Source organism: Phocoena phocoena, chromosome 1, assembly GCF_963924675.1.
Source record: "Phocoena phocoena chromosome 1, mPhoPho1.1, whole genome shotgun sequence".
In the NCBI taxonomy this organism is placed as follows: Eukaryota; Metazoa; Chordata; class Mammalia; order Artiodactyla; family Phocoenidae; genus Phocoena; species Phocoena phocoena.
Window position 1 is genome coordinate 87,332,922 of NC_089219.1, and position 18,681 is coordinate 87,351,602.

General features: G+C 36.9%; 1 protein-coding gene across 1 annotated transcript in view; it reads left to right on the forward strand.

Moving 5' to 3' along the window:
* SNX7 (sorting nexin 7) overlaps positions 1-18,681 on the forward strand; it is a 97,161-nt gene that overhangs the window by 17,680 nt on the left and 60,800 nt on the right. The window contains exon 2 of the mRNA XM_065886517.1: positions 6,914-7,096. Coding sequence (XP_065742589.1) covers positions 6,914-7,096 — 183 coding nt within the window. The remainder of the gene's footprint in view (positions 1-6,913; positions 7,097-18,681) is intronic.

An 18,681-nucleotide genomic window follows, 5' to 3' on the forward strand; every position in this document is an offset into this window, starting at 1 on the left:
TAATTCACATGAAGGTTTCAAGGAGACAATGTATACCCCACATGTATTCATCTCTTTTTATCCTCTGTGATCCAAGGTGAGATATGACCTCTCTGATGTTACTGAATCTCAGAAAAGTAACGTGACTTGACCAGGTTCACACAGCTGTATATATATGTAAACTTGAATTAAGTTTAGTTCTGCCTAACTACAGAGACTTTTTCTTTTAATATACCAGTTTTTTTTTTTTTTTTGCCAGAGTGGAAAATTATGTCAAACAAAATTATGTGAAACGTTTCTGTGGTCAGTATATAACTTCATAGTGCACAAAACCTGAAAAAGTCCAAGTATATTCAAAGCAACACTGTTAAAAAATAGAAACAGAAAAATGAATAAATAGATTATGATATATGCATACAAGGGTATATATACTACATAGCACTGGAAATTATGTCAAACAAGATTATTGAGTGTTGTGTGCCCCTTTATAGAACACGACATAGGCTGGCTTTTCCCCCAATCACATTTTCAACAGTGTTCCACAGAAGGCCTTTCTAATTTTTTATTATTATTATAAGCAGGCAGATTGGAAGGAGTTGTAAACCAAAACACAGCTGGTAAGTCTAAATTTAGGCCCATCAAGATGAGTGTCCCTCATAACAACATGGTTTCTCAAACTCCTTCCACTTTAAGTTGCTTTTTACCAGATGTCTCTTGGTGTACGTGTTTCTTGTACATCAGCAATTTTATTTGCATGGCCTTTTCATGCCAGTATTCTGATTTATCACACTTCTCACATTGATTTTTTTCCCTCTACTTGTAAAATGAAAATAGCTGTTTGTGCACAGATGGTGGTTGCAATTTAGTATTATCAGAGTAATTCATGTTATATTTATGAGATGTTCCCGAGTAGCATCTTAGTGAAGGATATTAAGGAAGGACACCTCTTAGAGAGATCATATCTCACCTTTTAACCTGTTTCTTTTGAAGTTTATTTCCTGAGCACTCAAATATTGGCAAGTCATTGTTTGTTTTAAATTTCAGCTCTGTATTTTATTTATTTCAATAGTAGAACTTTGGAACCATCCAATAGCATTAAAAGTGGGAGGCAAAAAACATTTCTCAGAAATTACTGAAGTTGATTGTTAACCTGTAAAAAAAATTAATGGAGCAAGGATGAAATATTTTAATTATAATTCCTTCCTTCCTTTTTATCCTTGTTTCCTTCCTTAAATATTTATTATGTACCACTCTATATACAGAAATGCTGTTCATTTGCTAGGGCTACCATAACAAAGTACCACAGACTAGGTGTCTTAAACAGCCGGAAATTTATTTTCTCACAGTTCTGGAAGCTAGAATCTGAAATTAAGGTGTCAGCAGGATTGGTTCCTTCTGAGGGCAGCGAGGGAAGGATCTGTTCCCAGTCTCTCCACTTGGCTTGTAGATGGCTGTCTTCTCCCTGTGTCTCATGTTTTCCCTCTATGAATGTCTATGTCCAAATTTCCCCTTTTTTATACAGATACCAGTCATATTGCATCAGGACCCACTCCAGTGACCTCATTTTAACTTGATTACCTCTGTAAAGACCCTGTCACCAAATAAGGTCGCATTCTGAGGTACTGGGGGACCTCAACATATGAATTTTGGGAGGACATGGTTCATCCCACAACAAATGCTTATAATAAACCAAAAATAAGAACAAAGAAAACTTACCCTTAATTTGTAAGTGACTTTTCAATAAATTTCAGTATTATGCTAGCACAGTGCTAATGTCCATTCATTTCAGGAAAGTCACTTAAATGGTTTCTCTTACAGTGAATGTGTTGGTTTGCAGTAAGGATAAAAGACAATGACTTCCTGTGACAATTTGGCTTACTTCTCTATTATACATATTCAAATCTCAGCCTGAAACCATCCCAAGATTTTTTGGTGTGTGCCTGTGTGAGTGTGTGTTTTCACTATGCTAGCTATAAGAAAGGTATTCAATGTTATTTAAGAAGTAGAGATTTACCATGCAAATAATTTCTCTTCTGCTTTAATCTCTTGAAGAAAAAAAATGAAAAGATGTATTTTCATTGTGTGAAATACCATAAGATAATGGATGTATATCCAAATGCTAAGAATGAACGAATGTATAAACGAGGTTGAGGATGGGGAGAAAGACAGAACTAGCAGGAGAAAGAGGCATGAGTTATTGTGGAGGTAAGAACTTTGTTTGGAAAGAACAAATTTTAACGATCCATTTCTCCTGAAAAGCATCAACCACAAAAAGTTAAATGAAGTTCTTTTTGGTCAGTTACTTCTTTGGATCTTCGCAAACACTTATTGTCTTTACTTATTCGTGTCCAAATGTAAATCTTTTAAGTATTGTCAGTATATTTTCTTTCCTTTTTTTGAAGCGAATATAAAACTCTTTGGATAGTCACTTTTATTGAGGTTTTAAGAATGTTTTTGAGTGATTCATAGTAATTTACATTCTTCTACTGAAATCTTGGATGTTGCTAAATTTCAGCCTGTAATTTTCTTCCTTTGCTAGATATTGAAGCATATTTTTATGACACCACACTACACCCATTGGAATTGTGAGCCTTTATAAATTCAGGCAGATCTTTTCCACTCTACAAAAGGATGCATTTTAAGCAGAAGAAATAGAATGCTAAATTATGTAGTAGGTAAAAGAAGTGGGTTGTGGTGAGTTAAGAGGGTGACTACAAAGAACGCCAAAGCACATGGTTGTATGCACTGTCAGTGAAATTTAAAGCACATTTGCCCATCAACTTAAAAAACTACTGTTTATATGAAATGATAATTGAGAGAGATTTTTGTACATGCTGATTGCACATTTATTTGAAACCTCTAAATTCTGGTTTTAATGGCTGCTGAGTATTCCATTGTGTTAGCATCCCATAATTTATTTTGACAATCCCATTTTCATGTGATTCCGGACATATTTTTAAATTTCATATTTAACTATACAACTTTGAATTAAGAAAAAATAACAGATAATCAAATATGTAATCCAAGGTCTTCTGCCAAATGGCCCTAGACAGCTCTTTTAACTTACTGTTTTTTTTTTACAGTAGTTTTTTCAGTAGTTTTTACTGTTTTTTTTTTTTTTTTACAGTAGTTCTTACTGTTTCTGAACACGTTAGATACAGTGTTGACTCTAAACAATTAAAAACCTTTTTTCAAAATGATGCACGTTTATTTTAGAATATTTGGAAATACAGCAACTCAGACAGGAAAATATTAAATTCAACAGCAATCCCAACACCTGGAATAACTTCTGTTAACTTTTTGGTATAGCTTCTAAGTTCATGAGTGCACGCATATCGTGAGTGCGCTATTTCTCACTTTTTCTCTCCTACCTTCTGATCCCCCTCTGTCATACACACACATAAATACACGTACATGCATTAGAATCTAGTTGAATACAAATTTTATAAGCTAATATTTTCTCTTAATACCATACTGGGAATCTTTTTCCAAGTTACTATATATTCTTCTAATATATTAATCACTTTATTGTATTCTAGTATACGGATAGACTTTATTGTATCCTATTGTAGGTATATACCATAATTTGTCTCACTAAACTTCTGTTGCAAGACATTTATTGTCTCCATGTTTTTGTGTGTCTGATCAGCTCAACTGTAATTTGTCCTCTATTCCTTGGTCTAAATCATGCCTAATATACATATATTTTCTAGCATTTATATCTTGTTTTCTAAATACCAGTCTCCTCTAAAAGAAACCAGGGCTCCTTGGAGAAATGTCTGTGATTCCATGACTGGGGCAGGGAAAATATAAATCTGAAACATCTTGCTATGCCAGAAAATAAAGTGCTCAAGGAATAATGAAGACATATCAAAAACACACAGATGCCAGCTTTAAGGAGCTCCTACTAGGCAAATTTTGGACACTTAGAACATCAAAATAAATTATATTAATGGATTATAACCCATTGAGTAAAATAGGACTCTGAGTCTATACTCATATAATTATTTGGCTTAAATAAATACTCTTCATCCTCCTTAGTAGGAAACCTACTGATAATATGAAAATTGAAAAATTAGAAAAAATATATGTTATTTTGAAATAAGGAAGGTAACAAGGAGCAAAAATAGCTAATAGATTTCTGAATTTGCTTCTGAGGAGCATGAACTGGTAATAGCAATAGTGGAGCATGTGATGCTGCTTTTTTGTTTTTAATTTGTTTCATTTTATTTTAAGCCTTGTTAGATGATTTGACTTTTGAAAACTATAAATATACTTTTTATTTTGAAATAATTGCAAACTTGGAGAAGTGTTGCAAGAATACCACAAAGAATCTAGATTTCCCAGTTATTACCATTTCACAACATTTGTTTTCTCTGTGTGTGTGTGCAAGTTGAGTAAATTAGAGACATGTTTTATTACTCCTAATTAAATCTGTGTATATTTTTTGAAAACAAGGACACTCTCCTGCATAATCACAGTATAAGTATGCAAATCAGGAAATTAATATTGACATAATACTATATTCTAATCCACAGACCCTTTCAAAATTTTCAGTTGTCCCAATAATACCATTTAGAGAGAAAAAACAAAGGCTCTTCTCCTTTGGAACAGAATCCAATCCAAGTTCATATGTTGCTTTGGCTCTTGTGTCTCTTTGGTCTGCATCAGTCTGGAACAGTTCCTCATCTTCCTTTTCCTTCATGGTATTGGCATGTTTGAAACTGTTTTATAGGCAATGTCTCCTCCCTTCAAACATATACATATGTTTTTCCCCCCATTATCTTAATATAACTGTATCACCATTTTTAGTTAAATTCAGTATTAAGAACAATTTATTTTTATTCACAGTTAAGCCATGTAATGAACTATGATTATTTTTCATTCTTGTACCTTTTGTTTTCTTTAGAGTTCATCATTCATTCATTCCTTTATTTTAGGCCCTCCCTTTCTCCCTCTCTTGTTTTCTCTGCCCCTTGGCTTTTTTGCATCAATTCATCTACAAAATCTAATATAGCATGCTTCCTTTCATTATGCTTAAATGTATCAGGTATTCTGTCAGCCTCCCTCCCTCCCCACTTCCCTCTTCCCTTCCCTCCTTCCCTCATTCTCTTTCCCTTTTTCTTTTGCTCTTTCTCTTTCCTTCCTCCCTCTCTTCCTTTATTCTTTCCCTCTTCATCTCCTTGCCCCCCGGAGTCTTTCTGCTCTAGTCTGTATAGGTTGTTCTCTAAGTCTTCTTTCACTGTCATCCAAGAAATTTCCTTTAGTTCTCTTCTGTGTTGAATCTCTTACTTTCAGATCATATTTCTTCTTTCTTGGTATATGCTCTTATTTTGGAAAAGTGAAGAGTCTTCCAAAGAATGTGTAAGAATGGGTACATGGAAAGTCAGTTTTTGAAATCTTTCCTATCTGAAATGGCTTCATTCTACCTGTATACTTGAATGACAGTTTGGCTATGTATAATTCTAGGTAGGAAATATTTTCTTCTAAAAATTTTGAAGATACTCTTTTATTATCATTTAGTTACCAGTGTTACCACTGAGAAATCTGAAGCCATTCCTATTGTATTTTACCTGTTTATAATGTCTCTGGAAGCTTTTAGGAATTGAAAATCCCTACTGTTATGAAATGGCATGGTGATAGATGCTTGTAGGGATACTACCCACCCCACTACTGTCCTCTTCATTTTGAGGAGGCCTGCTAGGCCCTGTCAACCTGGAAATACTTCAATTCAGAGGACATTTTCCTTCTTCATTTTCTGGAATTCTGTTCATTCAGGTGCTATCTACCTGGATCCTTTAATTTTTAAAAATACTTCTCTCTCCTTTTCCATCCCATGTTCTTTTGGTTCAGCTTAGTTCTCAAGTTAAATCTTTTGAACTTCTGGTTGAGTTTTTATCCTTCCATCATATTTCAACTTTCATGAGCCTCCTTTTTTATTGGTTTTCCTGTTGTTCTCTGAATTTTTTTGAAAAATAACACCTGTTTTATTCATGAATTTGATATCATTCTTATCGCTAATGAGTTCATCTATTTTTAAAGCATTATATTCTCTATTCTGTCTGCTTCCTGTATTCTCTTTGTTTCTTTATTTGTGAATCTTTCACATCAGAGGCTTTCCACATGTTGAGATGTTCGGTAGTTCCCGCACCAGGTACTGACAAGCTGAGTAGACATTCAACATCTTGCTGCCCACGTTCTTGGGGCCAAATGAGGGGAAAGGGCTGGATATCGTTTCCTCTAGTATGTAGGACTTTCCCTTGATATCTGTATTTTCATAGGGCCTCTCTCTCCCTCCATCCTGCCTGGTGCCCTTGAGTTCAGAGACACTCCAGAAAGCAAATTTCCAGGTTTTTTGCAAAATTGGGGAAGAAAAGTCACCTGATTGCATGGGGGTAGGTGAGGGAATCTGAGGTACTAACTCCTTTTTTGTTTTATGAGCTTTTTAACCAATCCTCTGGTTTAACTCTTCCAGCATTCTATATCCACAGGTTCCTGGCACCTCTAATTCTTGAGTGTCGCTGTGATCCTGTGTCATAAATGTGCCTTCTTTTTCCTGGTCTACCATTCTCTCCTACATTTACTTTAGCTGTTTCTGCACTGCTTTTCAGTTACCACTCAACCATCAGATTTCCAGTTTCCAAAAAAGTAGTTAACTTTGTTTGCTTAGTCTCTTCTTTTTACCTTGACGGTTTAATGCCTTTTTATGACTTTTTGTCTTGTTCTGTCTTTGTTTCTTTACTGTCATTTTTAAAGTGGGATTTTGAGAAGAAGCAGAGATAAAAATACATGTTCCATATACCTTATTTAAGCAGGAGTCCAGTTATCCTTTTTGTTCTTGACATATTTGATTAGTATTTGTCATGCCTAAGAAAAAGAGGATTTTAACTTTTTATTCCTTATAGATATTAATTTTTGATTGTTTTATTCCTAGGATGCCTCATTGATGGACATGAATTCCTTCAGCCCTGTGATGCCAACATCCCCTTTATCAATGATAAACCAAGTCAAGTTTGAAGATGAGCCAGATTTGAAAGATCTTTTCATTACAGTTGATGAACCTGAAAGCCATGTTACTACAATTGAAACATTCATTACTTATAGGATTATTACTAAGGTAAGTATTTAATGAACATTTTCTTGAATATAGTTGCTTTTTTGAACTTTTGGAACTGCTTCTTGTTCACTTTGACACTCAACTTAGAGAATATTAACTGAATTGTTCACTTTGACACTCAACTTAGAGAATCTTAACTGAATTGACTTCTAGTTTTTCAGCCATTTTGAGTAAGACATTGCATCTTATCTATCCTTCACTTGTTCTATATGAATTCAAATTAACCTGAGTACCAGTAACTTGTATTTTAGCAGTTGTGCTTATTAAAATAGGAACACTTTAGGTTTTTAGTTTACAAATTATAAAGAAATATATTTGGAAAAGAAGAGCCTCAGTTTGCTAATAAAGAAAACAACTAGTTAAAAACATGATACAATATTTTGTGTTCACATTTCTTCTGAAGATGCCAAAAAAATAATTTCATTTGTTTTCCAAATAAGAGCAAATGGCCACTTTATCTTATATCAATATATGAAGCACTGTTAGTTGTTTAATGATGCAAGGACAGATCTAGAATCTGAGTCTCCTGACTCCTAGGACAAGGCTCTGCAAAAAGACAGTTTACTCTGAAAAAGTAAAAAAAAACAAATAGTATAATCTTTTTTTAAGGTCCTTTGTGTAATAGCAGCCTTCAAGAATTCTATTTATAAGTTATAATATTTTGTTTATGAAGTCTCACTCTACATCTCTTGTAGTGCATCCCTTTTGTAGCTGCAAAGCTTTTGGACCCTGTGCATATAATTACTTCTTCCAGTGCAGCCTCCACACTGCTGCTAATTATGTTGCATAAAGATGTATATATCTGATCTCTTTACTCAGATTCTTAAGATCCTTCCCTGGCTCCTCACTTCCTACAGAACAAAGTGCAGACTCCTTTGCATGATATATAGAGAACTTCTCAGTCTGGGGCCAGCGTACCGTATATGACTCACCTCTTACTCCCGACTTGTAATACCCCTGCTCTCCACTTGCATAGAACTACCTCTTTTATCTGAATATTCTAGGCTATTTCTTGCTCTCATGATTTTGCATATGCTTTTTCTTCTGTCTGGTATGCCCTTCCCACTTTCAGACAGAAGAGTTACTGTTTGTTTTTCAAGATACAATTCAAAATGATGCCCACAGCCTCTGCCCCACATGCTGAGTCCTCTTTCTTCTGTTTGCCCACAGTGTTCTAACTGAACTCTTAAAGAATATAAGATACCACAGTCAGTGTAGCAAAGAAATCAAAAGCCTATATTCAGTCCTTCTAAGCCTCAGGGTTTTTTTTGTTTTTTAATTTATAAGACTGAAATGATAATAGAACCTGGTTCTGTAAGAGTTGCTGTAAGAATTAAGTTAGGATAACTAATCAATGTAAAACACTTAGGAAAGTGCCTAACATATAATAAGTATTCAGTAATTGACACCTACCTGTGTGTAGGTCACTAACTGTGTGTTTATTTGTATTTATTCCCAATGAGTCTGTGAGCTTCTCCAGGAAGGTAGTTGTATCTTAAGTTATCCATAATTCTAAACACAATCCTTGGGATATAGCAAGTTAGCAATTTAACCTTTCGGTGAGTGAGTGAGTGAAGAAATTTATAGTATCATAGTCATATCAAGATGCTGTAGAACAAGGCAGCATGGAGTTGAATCTTGATCGCCCCCCTTCCTTGCTATTTAATTAACCTCTCTATGCTTAGTTTCCTCGTAAATTAGATAACAGTACTAACCTCGTATGGTCTTTGTGAATATTTAGTTTGTTAATACAGACACACTGCTAAGAATAGAGCCAGATTTCTCCTGTTACTACTGTTATAATCATCCATTTTCATTACCCTTTCTAGCAAAGATTTTGTGAAACTGAATTATTTTCCCCTCATTTGTTTCTTTCAGAAAGACACTTTATAAAACACCCTATGGATTTCATTCTAATCATAGACATACAGTTCTTATGAGTTATCCATATTACATCATATTTTAAATGCACTGCTCTTGTAGTAGTAGTAGTAATAATGATAGTGATAATATTATAGTGTGTTAAACTAACTTTTATTGTGGGACTGATTTGTGCCAGGCAATGTTCTAACCACTTTATATGTTTTAACTCATCTGAAGCTCACAGCAATCTGGATCTTATGATTTACCCTCATTTTGTGAATGAGCCCACTGAAACTCAAAACTTGCCAAAGGTTATACAACACAGTCATTGGCACACAGTACCCGTGTGCCACGAGTACTGAAGCCCGTGTGCCTAGAGGCCATGCTCCACAAGAGAAGCCATTGTAATGAGAAGCCTGCACACCGCAGCAAAGAGTAGACCCCGCTCGCCACAACTAGAGAAAGCCCCCGTGCAGCAACGAAGACCCAATGCAGCCAAACATAAATAAATAAATAAATATTAAAAAAATTTTACATTCATGGACACCAAGATTATAAGGATAAACGCAGGAGGAGCTTCAAGATGGCGGAGGAGTAAGACGTGCAGATCACCTTCCTCCCCAGAAATACATCTACGTGCAGAACAACTCCTACAGAACACCTACTGAATGCTGGCAGAAGACCTCAGAACTCCCAAAAGGCAAGAAACTCCCCACGTACCTGGGTAGGGCAAAATTAAAAAGAAAAAACAGAGACAAAAGAATAGGGACGGGACCTGCACCAGTGGGAGGGAGCTGTGAAGGAGGAAAAGTTTCCACTTTCCACACTAGGGAGCCCCTTCGCGGGCGGAGACTGCGGGAGGCGGAGGGGGGAAGCTTTGGAGCCACGGAGGAGAGTGCAGCCACAGGGGTGCGGAGGGCAAAACGGAGAGATTCCCGCACAGAGGATCAGGGCCGACCGGCACTCACCAGGCCGAGAGGCTTGTCTGTTCACCCGCTGGGGTGGGCAGGCACTGGGACCTGAGGCTCGGGCTTCGAAGGTCAGATCCCAGGGAGAGGACTGGGGTTGGCTGTGTGAACACAGCCTGAAGGGGGCTAGTGCGCCCCAGCTAGCCCGGAGGGAGTCTGGGAAAAGGTCTGGAGCTGTCGAAGAGGCAAGAGACTTTTTCTTGCCTCTTTGTTTCCTGGTGCGTGAGGAGAGGGGATTAAGAGCACTGCCTAAACGAGCTCCAGAGATGGGCACAAGCCACAGCTAACAACGCGGACCTCAGAGACGGGCATGAGACGCTAAGTCTGCTGCTGCAGCCACCAAGAAGCCTGTGTGCAAGCACAGGTCATTATCCACACCTCCCCTCCCGGGAGCCTGTGCAGCTTGCCACTGGCAGGGTCCCGTGACCCAGGGACAACTTCCCTGGGAGAACACATGGCACCTCAGGCTGTTGTAATGTTACACTGGCCTCTGCCGCCGCAGGCTCACCACACACTCTGTACCCCTCCCTCCCCCTGGCCTGAGTGAGCCAGAGTCCGTGAATCAGCTACTCCTTTAACTCTGTCCTGTCTGAGCGAAGAACAGACACCCTCAGGTGACCTACACGCAGAGATGGGGCCAAATCCAAAACTGAACCCCAGGAGCTGTGAGAACAAAGAAGAGAAAGGGAAATCTCTCCCAGCAGCCTCAGGAGCAGCAGACTAAATCTCCACAATCAACTAGATGTACCGGGAATCTGTGGAATACCTGAATAGACAAAGGATCATCACAAATTGAGGAGGTGGACTTTGAGAGCAAGATTTATTATTTTATCCACTTTTTCTCTTTTTGTGAGTGTGTATGTTTCTGTATAGCTTTGCTTTTACCATTTGTCCTAGGATTCTGTCTGTCCGTTTTTGTTTGTTTGGTTTTTTTAGTATCGTTTTTAGCTCCTGTTATCACTGGTAGATTTGTTTTTTGCTTTGGTTGCTCTCTTTCTTTTTTTTTTATTACTTTAAAAATTTTTTTTAATTATTTTTTATTTTAATAACTTTCTTATTTTATTTTATTTCATTTTATCTTCTTCTTTCTTTCTTCCTTTTTTTTCTCCCTTTTATTCTGAGCCATGTGGATGACAGGCTTTTGGTGCTCCAGCCAGGCATCAGGGCTCTGCCTCTGAGGTGGAAGAGACAAGTTCAGGACACTGGTCCACAAGAGACCTCCCAGCTCCACGTAATATCAAACGGTGAAAATCTCCCAGAGATCTCCATCTCAACACCAAGACCCAGCTCCACTCAATGACCAGCAAGCTACAGTGCTGGACACCCTATGCCAAACAACTAGCAAGACAGGAACACAACCCCACCCGTTAGCAGAGAGGCTGCCTAAAATATTAAGGCCACAGACAGCCCAAAACACACCACCAGATGTGGACCTGTCCACCAGAACAACAAGATCCAGCCTCATCCACCAGAACACAGGCACTAGTCCCCTCCACCAGGAAGCCTACACAACCCACTGAACCAACCTTAGCCACTAGGGGCAAAACCCCAAAACAACAAGAACTACAAACCTGCAGCCTGTGAAAAGGAGACCCCAAACATAGTAAGTTAAGCAAAATGAGAAGACAGAGAAACACACAGCAGATGAAGGAGCAAGGCAAAAACCCACCAGACCAAACAAATGAAGAGGAAATAGGCAGTCTACCTGAAAAAGAATTCAGAATAATGATAGTAAAGATGATCCAAAATCTTGGAAATAGAATGGAGAAAATACAAGAAACGTTTAACAAAGACCTAGAAGAACTAAAGAGCAAACAAACAGTATGAACAACACAATAAATGAAATTAAAAATTCTCTGGAAGGGATCAATAGCAGAATAACTGAGGCAGAGGAACGGATAAATGACCTGGAAGATAAAATAGTGGAAATAACTACTGCAGAGCAGAATAAAGAAAGAGGAATGAAAAGAATTGAGGAAAGTCTCAGAGACCTCTGGGACAACATTAAGCACACCAACATTTGAATTATAGGGGTCCCAGAAGAAAAAGAGAAAAAGAAAGGGACTGAGAAAATATTTGAAGAGATTATAGTTGAAAACTTCCCTAATATGGTAAAGGAAATAGTTAATCTAAGTCCAGGAAGCACAGAGAATCCCATACAGGATAAATCCAAGGAGAAACATGCCAAGACACATATTAATCAAACTATCAAAAATTAAATAAAAAGAAAACATATTAAAAGCAGCAAGGGAAAAACAACAAATAACTCAGAAGGGAATCCCCATAAGGTTAACAGCTGATCTTTCAGCAGAAACTCTGCAAGCCAGAAGGGAGTGGAATGACATATTTAAAGTGATGAAGAGGAAAAACCTACAACCAAGATTACTCTACCCAGCAAGTATCTCATTCAGATTTGACAGAGAAATTAAAACCTTTACAGAGAAGCAAAACTTAAGAGGGTTCAGCACCACCAAACCACCTTTACAACAAATGCTAAAGGAACTTCTGTAGGCAGGAACCACGAGAGAAGGAAAAGACCTACAATAACAAACCCAAAACAATTAAGAAAATGGTAATAGGAACATACATATCGATAACCACCTTAAATGTAAATGGATTAAATGCTCCAACCAAAAGATGTAGACTGGCTGAATGGATAAAAAAACAAGACATGTATATACGCTGTACACAAGAGACCAACTTCAGACCTAGGGACACATACAGACTGAAGGTGAGGGGATGGAAAAAGATATTCCATGCAAATGGAAATCAAAAGAAAGCTGGAGTAGCAATTCTCATATCAGACAAAATAGACTTTAAAACAAAGACTATTACAATAGATAGGAAGCATACTACATAATGATCAAGGGATCAATCCAAGAAGAAGATAAAACAATTGTAAATATTTATGCACCCAACATAGGAGCACCTCAATACATAAGGAAAATACTAACAGCCATAAAAGGGGAAATTGACAGTAACACAATCATAGTTGGAGACTTTAACACCCCTGTTTAACCAATGGACAGATCATCCAAAATGAAAATAAATAAGGAAACACAAGCTTTAAATGATACATTAAACAAGATGGACTTAATTGATATTTATAGGACATTCCATCCAAACACAGCAGAATATTTCTTCTCAAGTACTCATGGAACATTCTCCAGGATAGATCATATCTTGGGTCACAAATCAAGCCTTGGTAAATTTAAGAAAATTGAAATTGTATCAAGTATCTTTTCCGACCACAACACTATCAGACTAGATATCAGTTACAGGAAAAAATCTGTAAAAAATACAAACACATTGAAGCTAAACAGTACACTACTTAATAACCATGAGATCACTGAAGAAATCAAAAAATACCTAGAAACAAATGACAATGAAAACACGACAACCCAAAACCAATGGGATGCAGCAAAAGCAGTTCTAAGCGGGAAGTTTATAGCAATACAATCCTACCTTAAGAAACAAGAAACATCTCAAATAAAGATGCTAACCTTGCACCTAAAGCAATTAGAGAAAGAAGAACATAAAATCCCCAAAGTTAGCAGAAGGAAAGAAATCATAAAGATCAGATGAGAAATAAATGAAAAAGAAATGAAGGAAATGATAGCAAAGATCAATAAAACTAAAAGCTGGTTCTTTGAGAAGATAAACAAAATTGATAAATCATTAGCCAGACTCATTAAGAAAAAAAAGGAGAAGACCCAGATCAATAGAATTAGAAATGAAAATGGAGATGTAACAACTGACACTGCAGAAATACAAAGGATCATGAGAGATTACTACAAGCAACTATATGCCAATAAAATGGACAACCTGGAAGAAATGGAAATTTCTTAGAAATGCACAACCTTCTGAGACTGAACCAGGAAGAAATAGAAAATATGAACAGATCAATCACAAGCACTGAAGTTGAAACTGTGATTTAAAATCTTCCAACAAACAAAAGCCCAGGACCAGATGGCTTCACAGGTGAATTCTATCAAACATTTAGAGAAGAGTTAACATCTATCCTTCTCAAACTCTTCCAAAATGTGGCAGAGGGAGGAACACTCCCAAACTCATTCTACGAGGCCACCATCACTCTGATACTGAAAACAGACAAAGATGTCACAAAGAAAGAAAACTGTAGGCTAATATCGCTGATGAACATAGATGCAAAAATCCTCAACAGAATACTGGCAAACAGAATCCAAGAGCACATTAAAAGGATCATACATCATGATGAAGTGGGGTTTCTCCCAGCAATGCAAGGATTCTTCAGTATACATAAATCAATCAATGTGATACACCATATTAACAAATTGAAGGAGAAAAACCATATGATCATCTCAGTAAATGCAGAGAAAGCTTCCGACAAAATTCAACACCCATTTATGATAAAAACCCTCGAGAAAGTAGGCATAGAGGGAACTTACCTCAACATAATAAAGGCCATATATGACAAACCCACGGCCAGCATCATCCTCAGTGGTGAAAAACTGAAACCATTTCCACTAAGATCAGGAAGAAGACAAGGTTGCCCACTCTCACCACTATTATTCAAAATAGTTTTGGAAGTCTTAGCCATAGCAATCATAGAAGAAAAAGGAATAAAAGGAATCCAAATCAGAAAAGAAGAAGTAAAGCTGTCTCTGTTTTCAGATGACATGATACTACACATAGAGACTCCTAAAGATGCTACCAGAAAACTACTAGAGCTAATCAATGAATTTGGTAAAGTAGCAGGATACAAAATTAATGCACAGAAATCTCTTCCATTCCTATACACTAATGATGAAAAATCTGAGGGTAAAATTAAGAAAACACTCCCGGGCTTCCCTGGTGGCGCAGTGCTTGAGAGTCCGCCTGCCGATGCAGGGGACATGGGTGTATGCCCCGATCCGGAAGGATCCCACATGCCGCGGAGTGGCTAGGCCCGTAAGCTATGGCCGCTGAGCCTGCGGGTCTTGAGCCTGTGCTCCGCAATGGGAGAGGCCACAACAGTGAGAGGCCCGCGTACCGCAAAAAGAAGAAAAAAGAAAAAGAAAACACTCCCATTTACCACTGCAGCAAAAAGAATAAAATACCTAGGAATAAACGTGCCTTAGGAGAGAAAAGACCTATTTGTAGAAAAGTATAAGACACTGATGAAAGAAATTAAAGATGATACAAACAGATGGAGAGATATACCATGTTCTTGGATTGGAAGAATCAACATTGTGAAAATGACTCTACTACCCAAAGCAATGTACAGATTCAATGCAATCCCTATCAAACTACCACTGGAATTTTTCACAGAACTAGAACAAAAAATTTCAGAATTTGTATGGAAACACAAAAGACCCCAAATAGCCAAAGCAATCTTGAGAAAGAAAAATGAAGCGGCAGGAATCAGGCTCCCTGACTTCAGACTATACTACAAAGCTACAGTAATCAAGACAGTGTGGTACTGGCACAAAAACAGAAATATAGATCAGTGGAACAGGATAGGAAGCCCAGAGATAAACCCACGCACATATGGTCACCTTATCTTTGATAAAGGAGGCAAGAATGTACAGTGGAGAAAAGACAGCCTCTTCAATAAGTGTTGCTGGGAAAACTGGACAGATACATGTAAAAGAATGAAATTAGAACACTCCCTAACACCATACACAAAAATAAACTCAAAATGGATTAAAGACCTAAATGTAAGGCTAGACACTGTAAAACTCGTAGAGGAAAACATAGGCAGAACACTCTATGACATGAATCACAGCAAGATCCTTTTTGACCCACCTCCTAGAGAAATGGAAATAAAAACAAAAATAAATAAATGGGACCTAATGAAACTTAAAAGCTTTTGCACAGCAAAGGAAACCATAAATAAGATGAAAAGACAACCGTCAGCATGTGAGAAAATATTTTGAAGCAACTGACAAAGGATCAATTTCCAAAATTTACAAGCAGCTCATGCAGCTCAATGTCAAAAAAACAAACAACCCAATCCAAAAATGGGCAGAAGACCTAAATAGATATTTCTCCAATGAAGGTATCCAGATTGCCAACAAACACACGAAAGAATGCTCAACATCATTAATCAGTATAGAAATGCAAATGAAAACTACAATGAGATATCATCTCACACCGGTCAGAATGGCCATCATCAAAAAATCTACAAACAATAAATGCTGGAGAGGGTGTGGAGAAAAGGGAACCCTCTTGAACTGTTGGTGTGAATGTAAATTGATACAGGCACTGTGGAGAACAGTATGGAGTTTCCTTAAATAACTAAAAATAGAACTGCCATACAACCCAGCAATCCCACTACTGGGCATATACCCTGAGAAAACCATAATTCAAAGAGAGTCGTGTACCACAATGTTCATTGCAGCTCTATTTACAATAGCCAGGACATGGAAGCAACCTAAACATCCATTGACAGATGAATGGATAAAGAAGATGTGGCACATATATACAATGGAATATTACTCGCCATAAAAGGAACGAATTTGAGTTATTTGTAGTGAGGTGGATGGACATAGAGTCTGTCATACAGAGTGAAATACGTCAGAAAGAGAAAAACAAATAGCATATGCTAACACATATCTATGGAATCTAAAGAACAAACAAAAAACAATGGTCATGAAGAACCTAGGGGCAAGACTGGAATAAAGATGCAGACCTACTGGAGAGTGAACTTGAGGATATGGGGAGGGGGAAGGGTAAGCTGCCACAAAGTGAGAGAGTGGCGTGGACATATATACACTACCAACTGTAAAATAGATAGCTAGTGGGAAGCAGCCACATAGCACAGGGAGATCAACTCAGTGCTTTGTGACCACCTAGAGGAGTGGGATAGGGAGGGTGGGAGGGAGGGAGATGCAAGAGGGAAGAGGTATGGGGATATATGTATATTTATAACTGATACACTTTGTTATAAAGTAGAAACTAACACACCATTGTAAAGCAATTATACTCCAATAAAGATGTTAAAAATAATAATAAAAAAAAATAAAGATACACATTCATTAAAAAAAGGATAAATGCACATGCTCATATACCTACGTGTACACTGGCAATCTCCTACTTAGAAATACTTAAGGGTGACCCGATTGTAAATAATTATATCAGGAAGCCCACATTCCTGGCATCTGTTCCCCTTATGGGAAATTATTCTTTATTCTCCAGGTTAGAATATCTGAGGTGAGTACTCTAAAGAAGTACTTTCTGTTTCAGAGATTAGAGATTTGCCTTGACCTAGGACATGTAGGAGTAAGAACTCAGAGGTTTAATAAGGGTCTGTCCTCTCACATCCTCATCATGAAGACAAACTCATCAATGCCTGCCAGTATGTAGTTGCGGGTTAAAGTGTATTCTTGATTCTGAGATTCATTTTCCCTCAAAAACAATTTTCTAAATCCTCCAATTTAGTGTTTGCCCTTGACCAAAGGTCAGTATTTGTTAAATAAATGCATTTTGAGGTATAGATCACATGAGTCCATTAGTCCTAAACTTCAAGTATGCAAGCTCTTATGGTCAGACATGAAACACCATTTACAATTTACTTTCCATGGGAAACTGTATTCTAGATTAGAAGATAGAGATAAAACTTCCAAACAGTAGGAATAACAGCGTTTGATGATAAATTTCCAACTTAGAAAGAACTTGTGTTCTAAAAAGTTATTTTGGAGCAGACATAATATGTAACTTATAACCCTTTAGAAGCCCAATGAAGTCTTAGAGTAGGAAGAAAGAATGCACTGTCCTTAAGATTTGTACTCATCCTCTGTTTTCTTCTGTTACTGTAGTATGTTAGGGAACTCCTCTTTTAAGTCAGTGGCAGGGTGATGAGGACAGAATCAACCAATTATTTGACTTGATTTTATATCTTTCTGTTCCTGGAATTTATACAAGTTTCTTTTGAGTTTACTTGAAGTTTTGGGAATTCTTGAAGACATGTAAAGCTCTATCTTACTTTAACTTCCCAGTGTTTGAGTGTTTTTATTGTTAGTTATGCCATTTTATTTTCTTGGAAATGGGTAGTGAACCTATACGTATGTGCCAGGTATGAGGAGGTATCAGTAAGTGTTGTTTAATGAGTGACTCTAAACATGTTTTGTGTGCATATGTATGTATGCATGTTTATGTATTTGCATATATATATACACATACCAACTTGTATATATATTTGTTAAACTGTGTTTCTACTAGATTTAGTTTGCCTATTTTTACCATTTCCACAACTTGTACCATTTGGCATAATAGTTAGATTTTGTAGTGTTTTTTGAACATGTAGTTCCTTAGACTTCCGCATCTCATTTACCTCCACTTTTTCCCGCTAAAAAGGGAATGTTTTGCTAAGATATATTTTATGATATTCTAAACATTCATTTTAAAAGAATAAACTTTGTCAAGTATAGCTTTTGTGAGCCCTATTTTATGACAATTAAGATTGCATCTTATTTTGACTTGAACTGCTTAAATTTACAATTGTGTTCGTCTGTGTGGGTGATTGATATTTCTGGTGAATGTGAAATATGTAATGTGTTATTTATTCCATGTTTACTTCTCCAGGAAAATCTCAAACTTAATATTACTGTGTATAATTTTTTAAAAAAATATATATAAATGACTTTTTTTCTTATGATAGGTGAGGGCGCATTATCTAAGCTATTTTTGTATCTGGCTTGGGATTCAGGTAATAGAAGTGAGGTTGATATTTTACCCGTGTTCTTCTTGTCATGTGTGTTGGAATAGATTTTTAGTTTGTTAAGAACAGATACT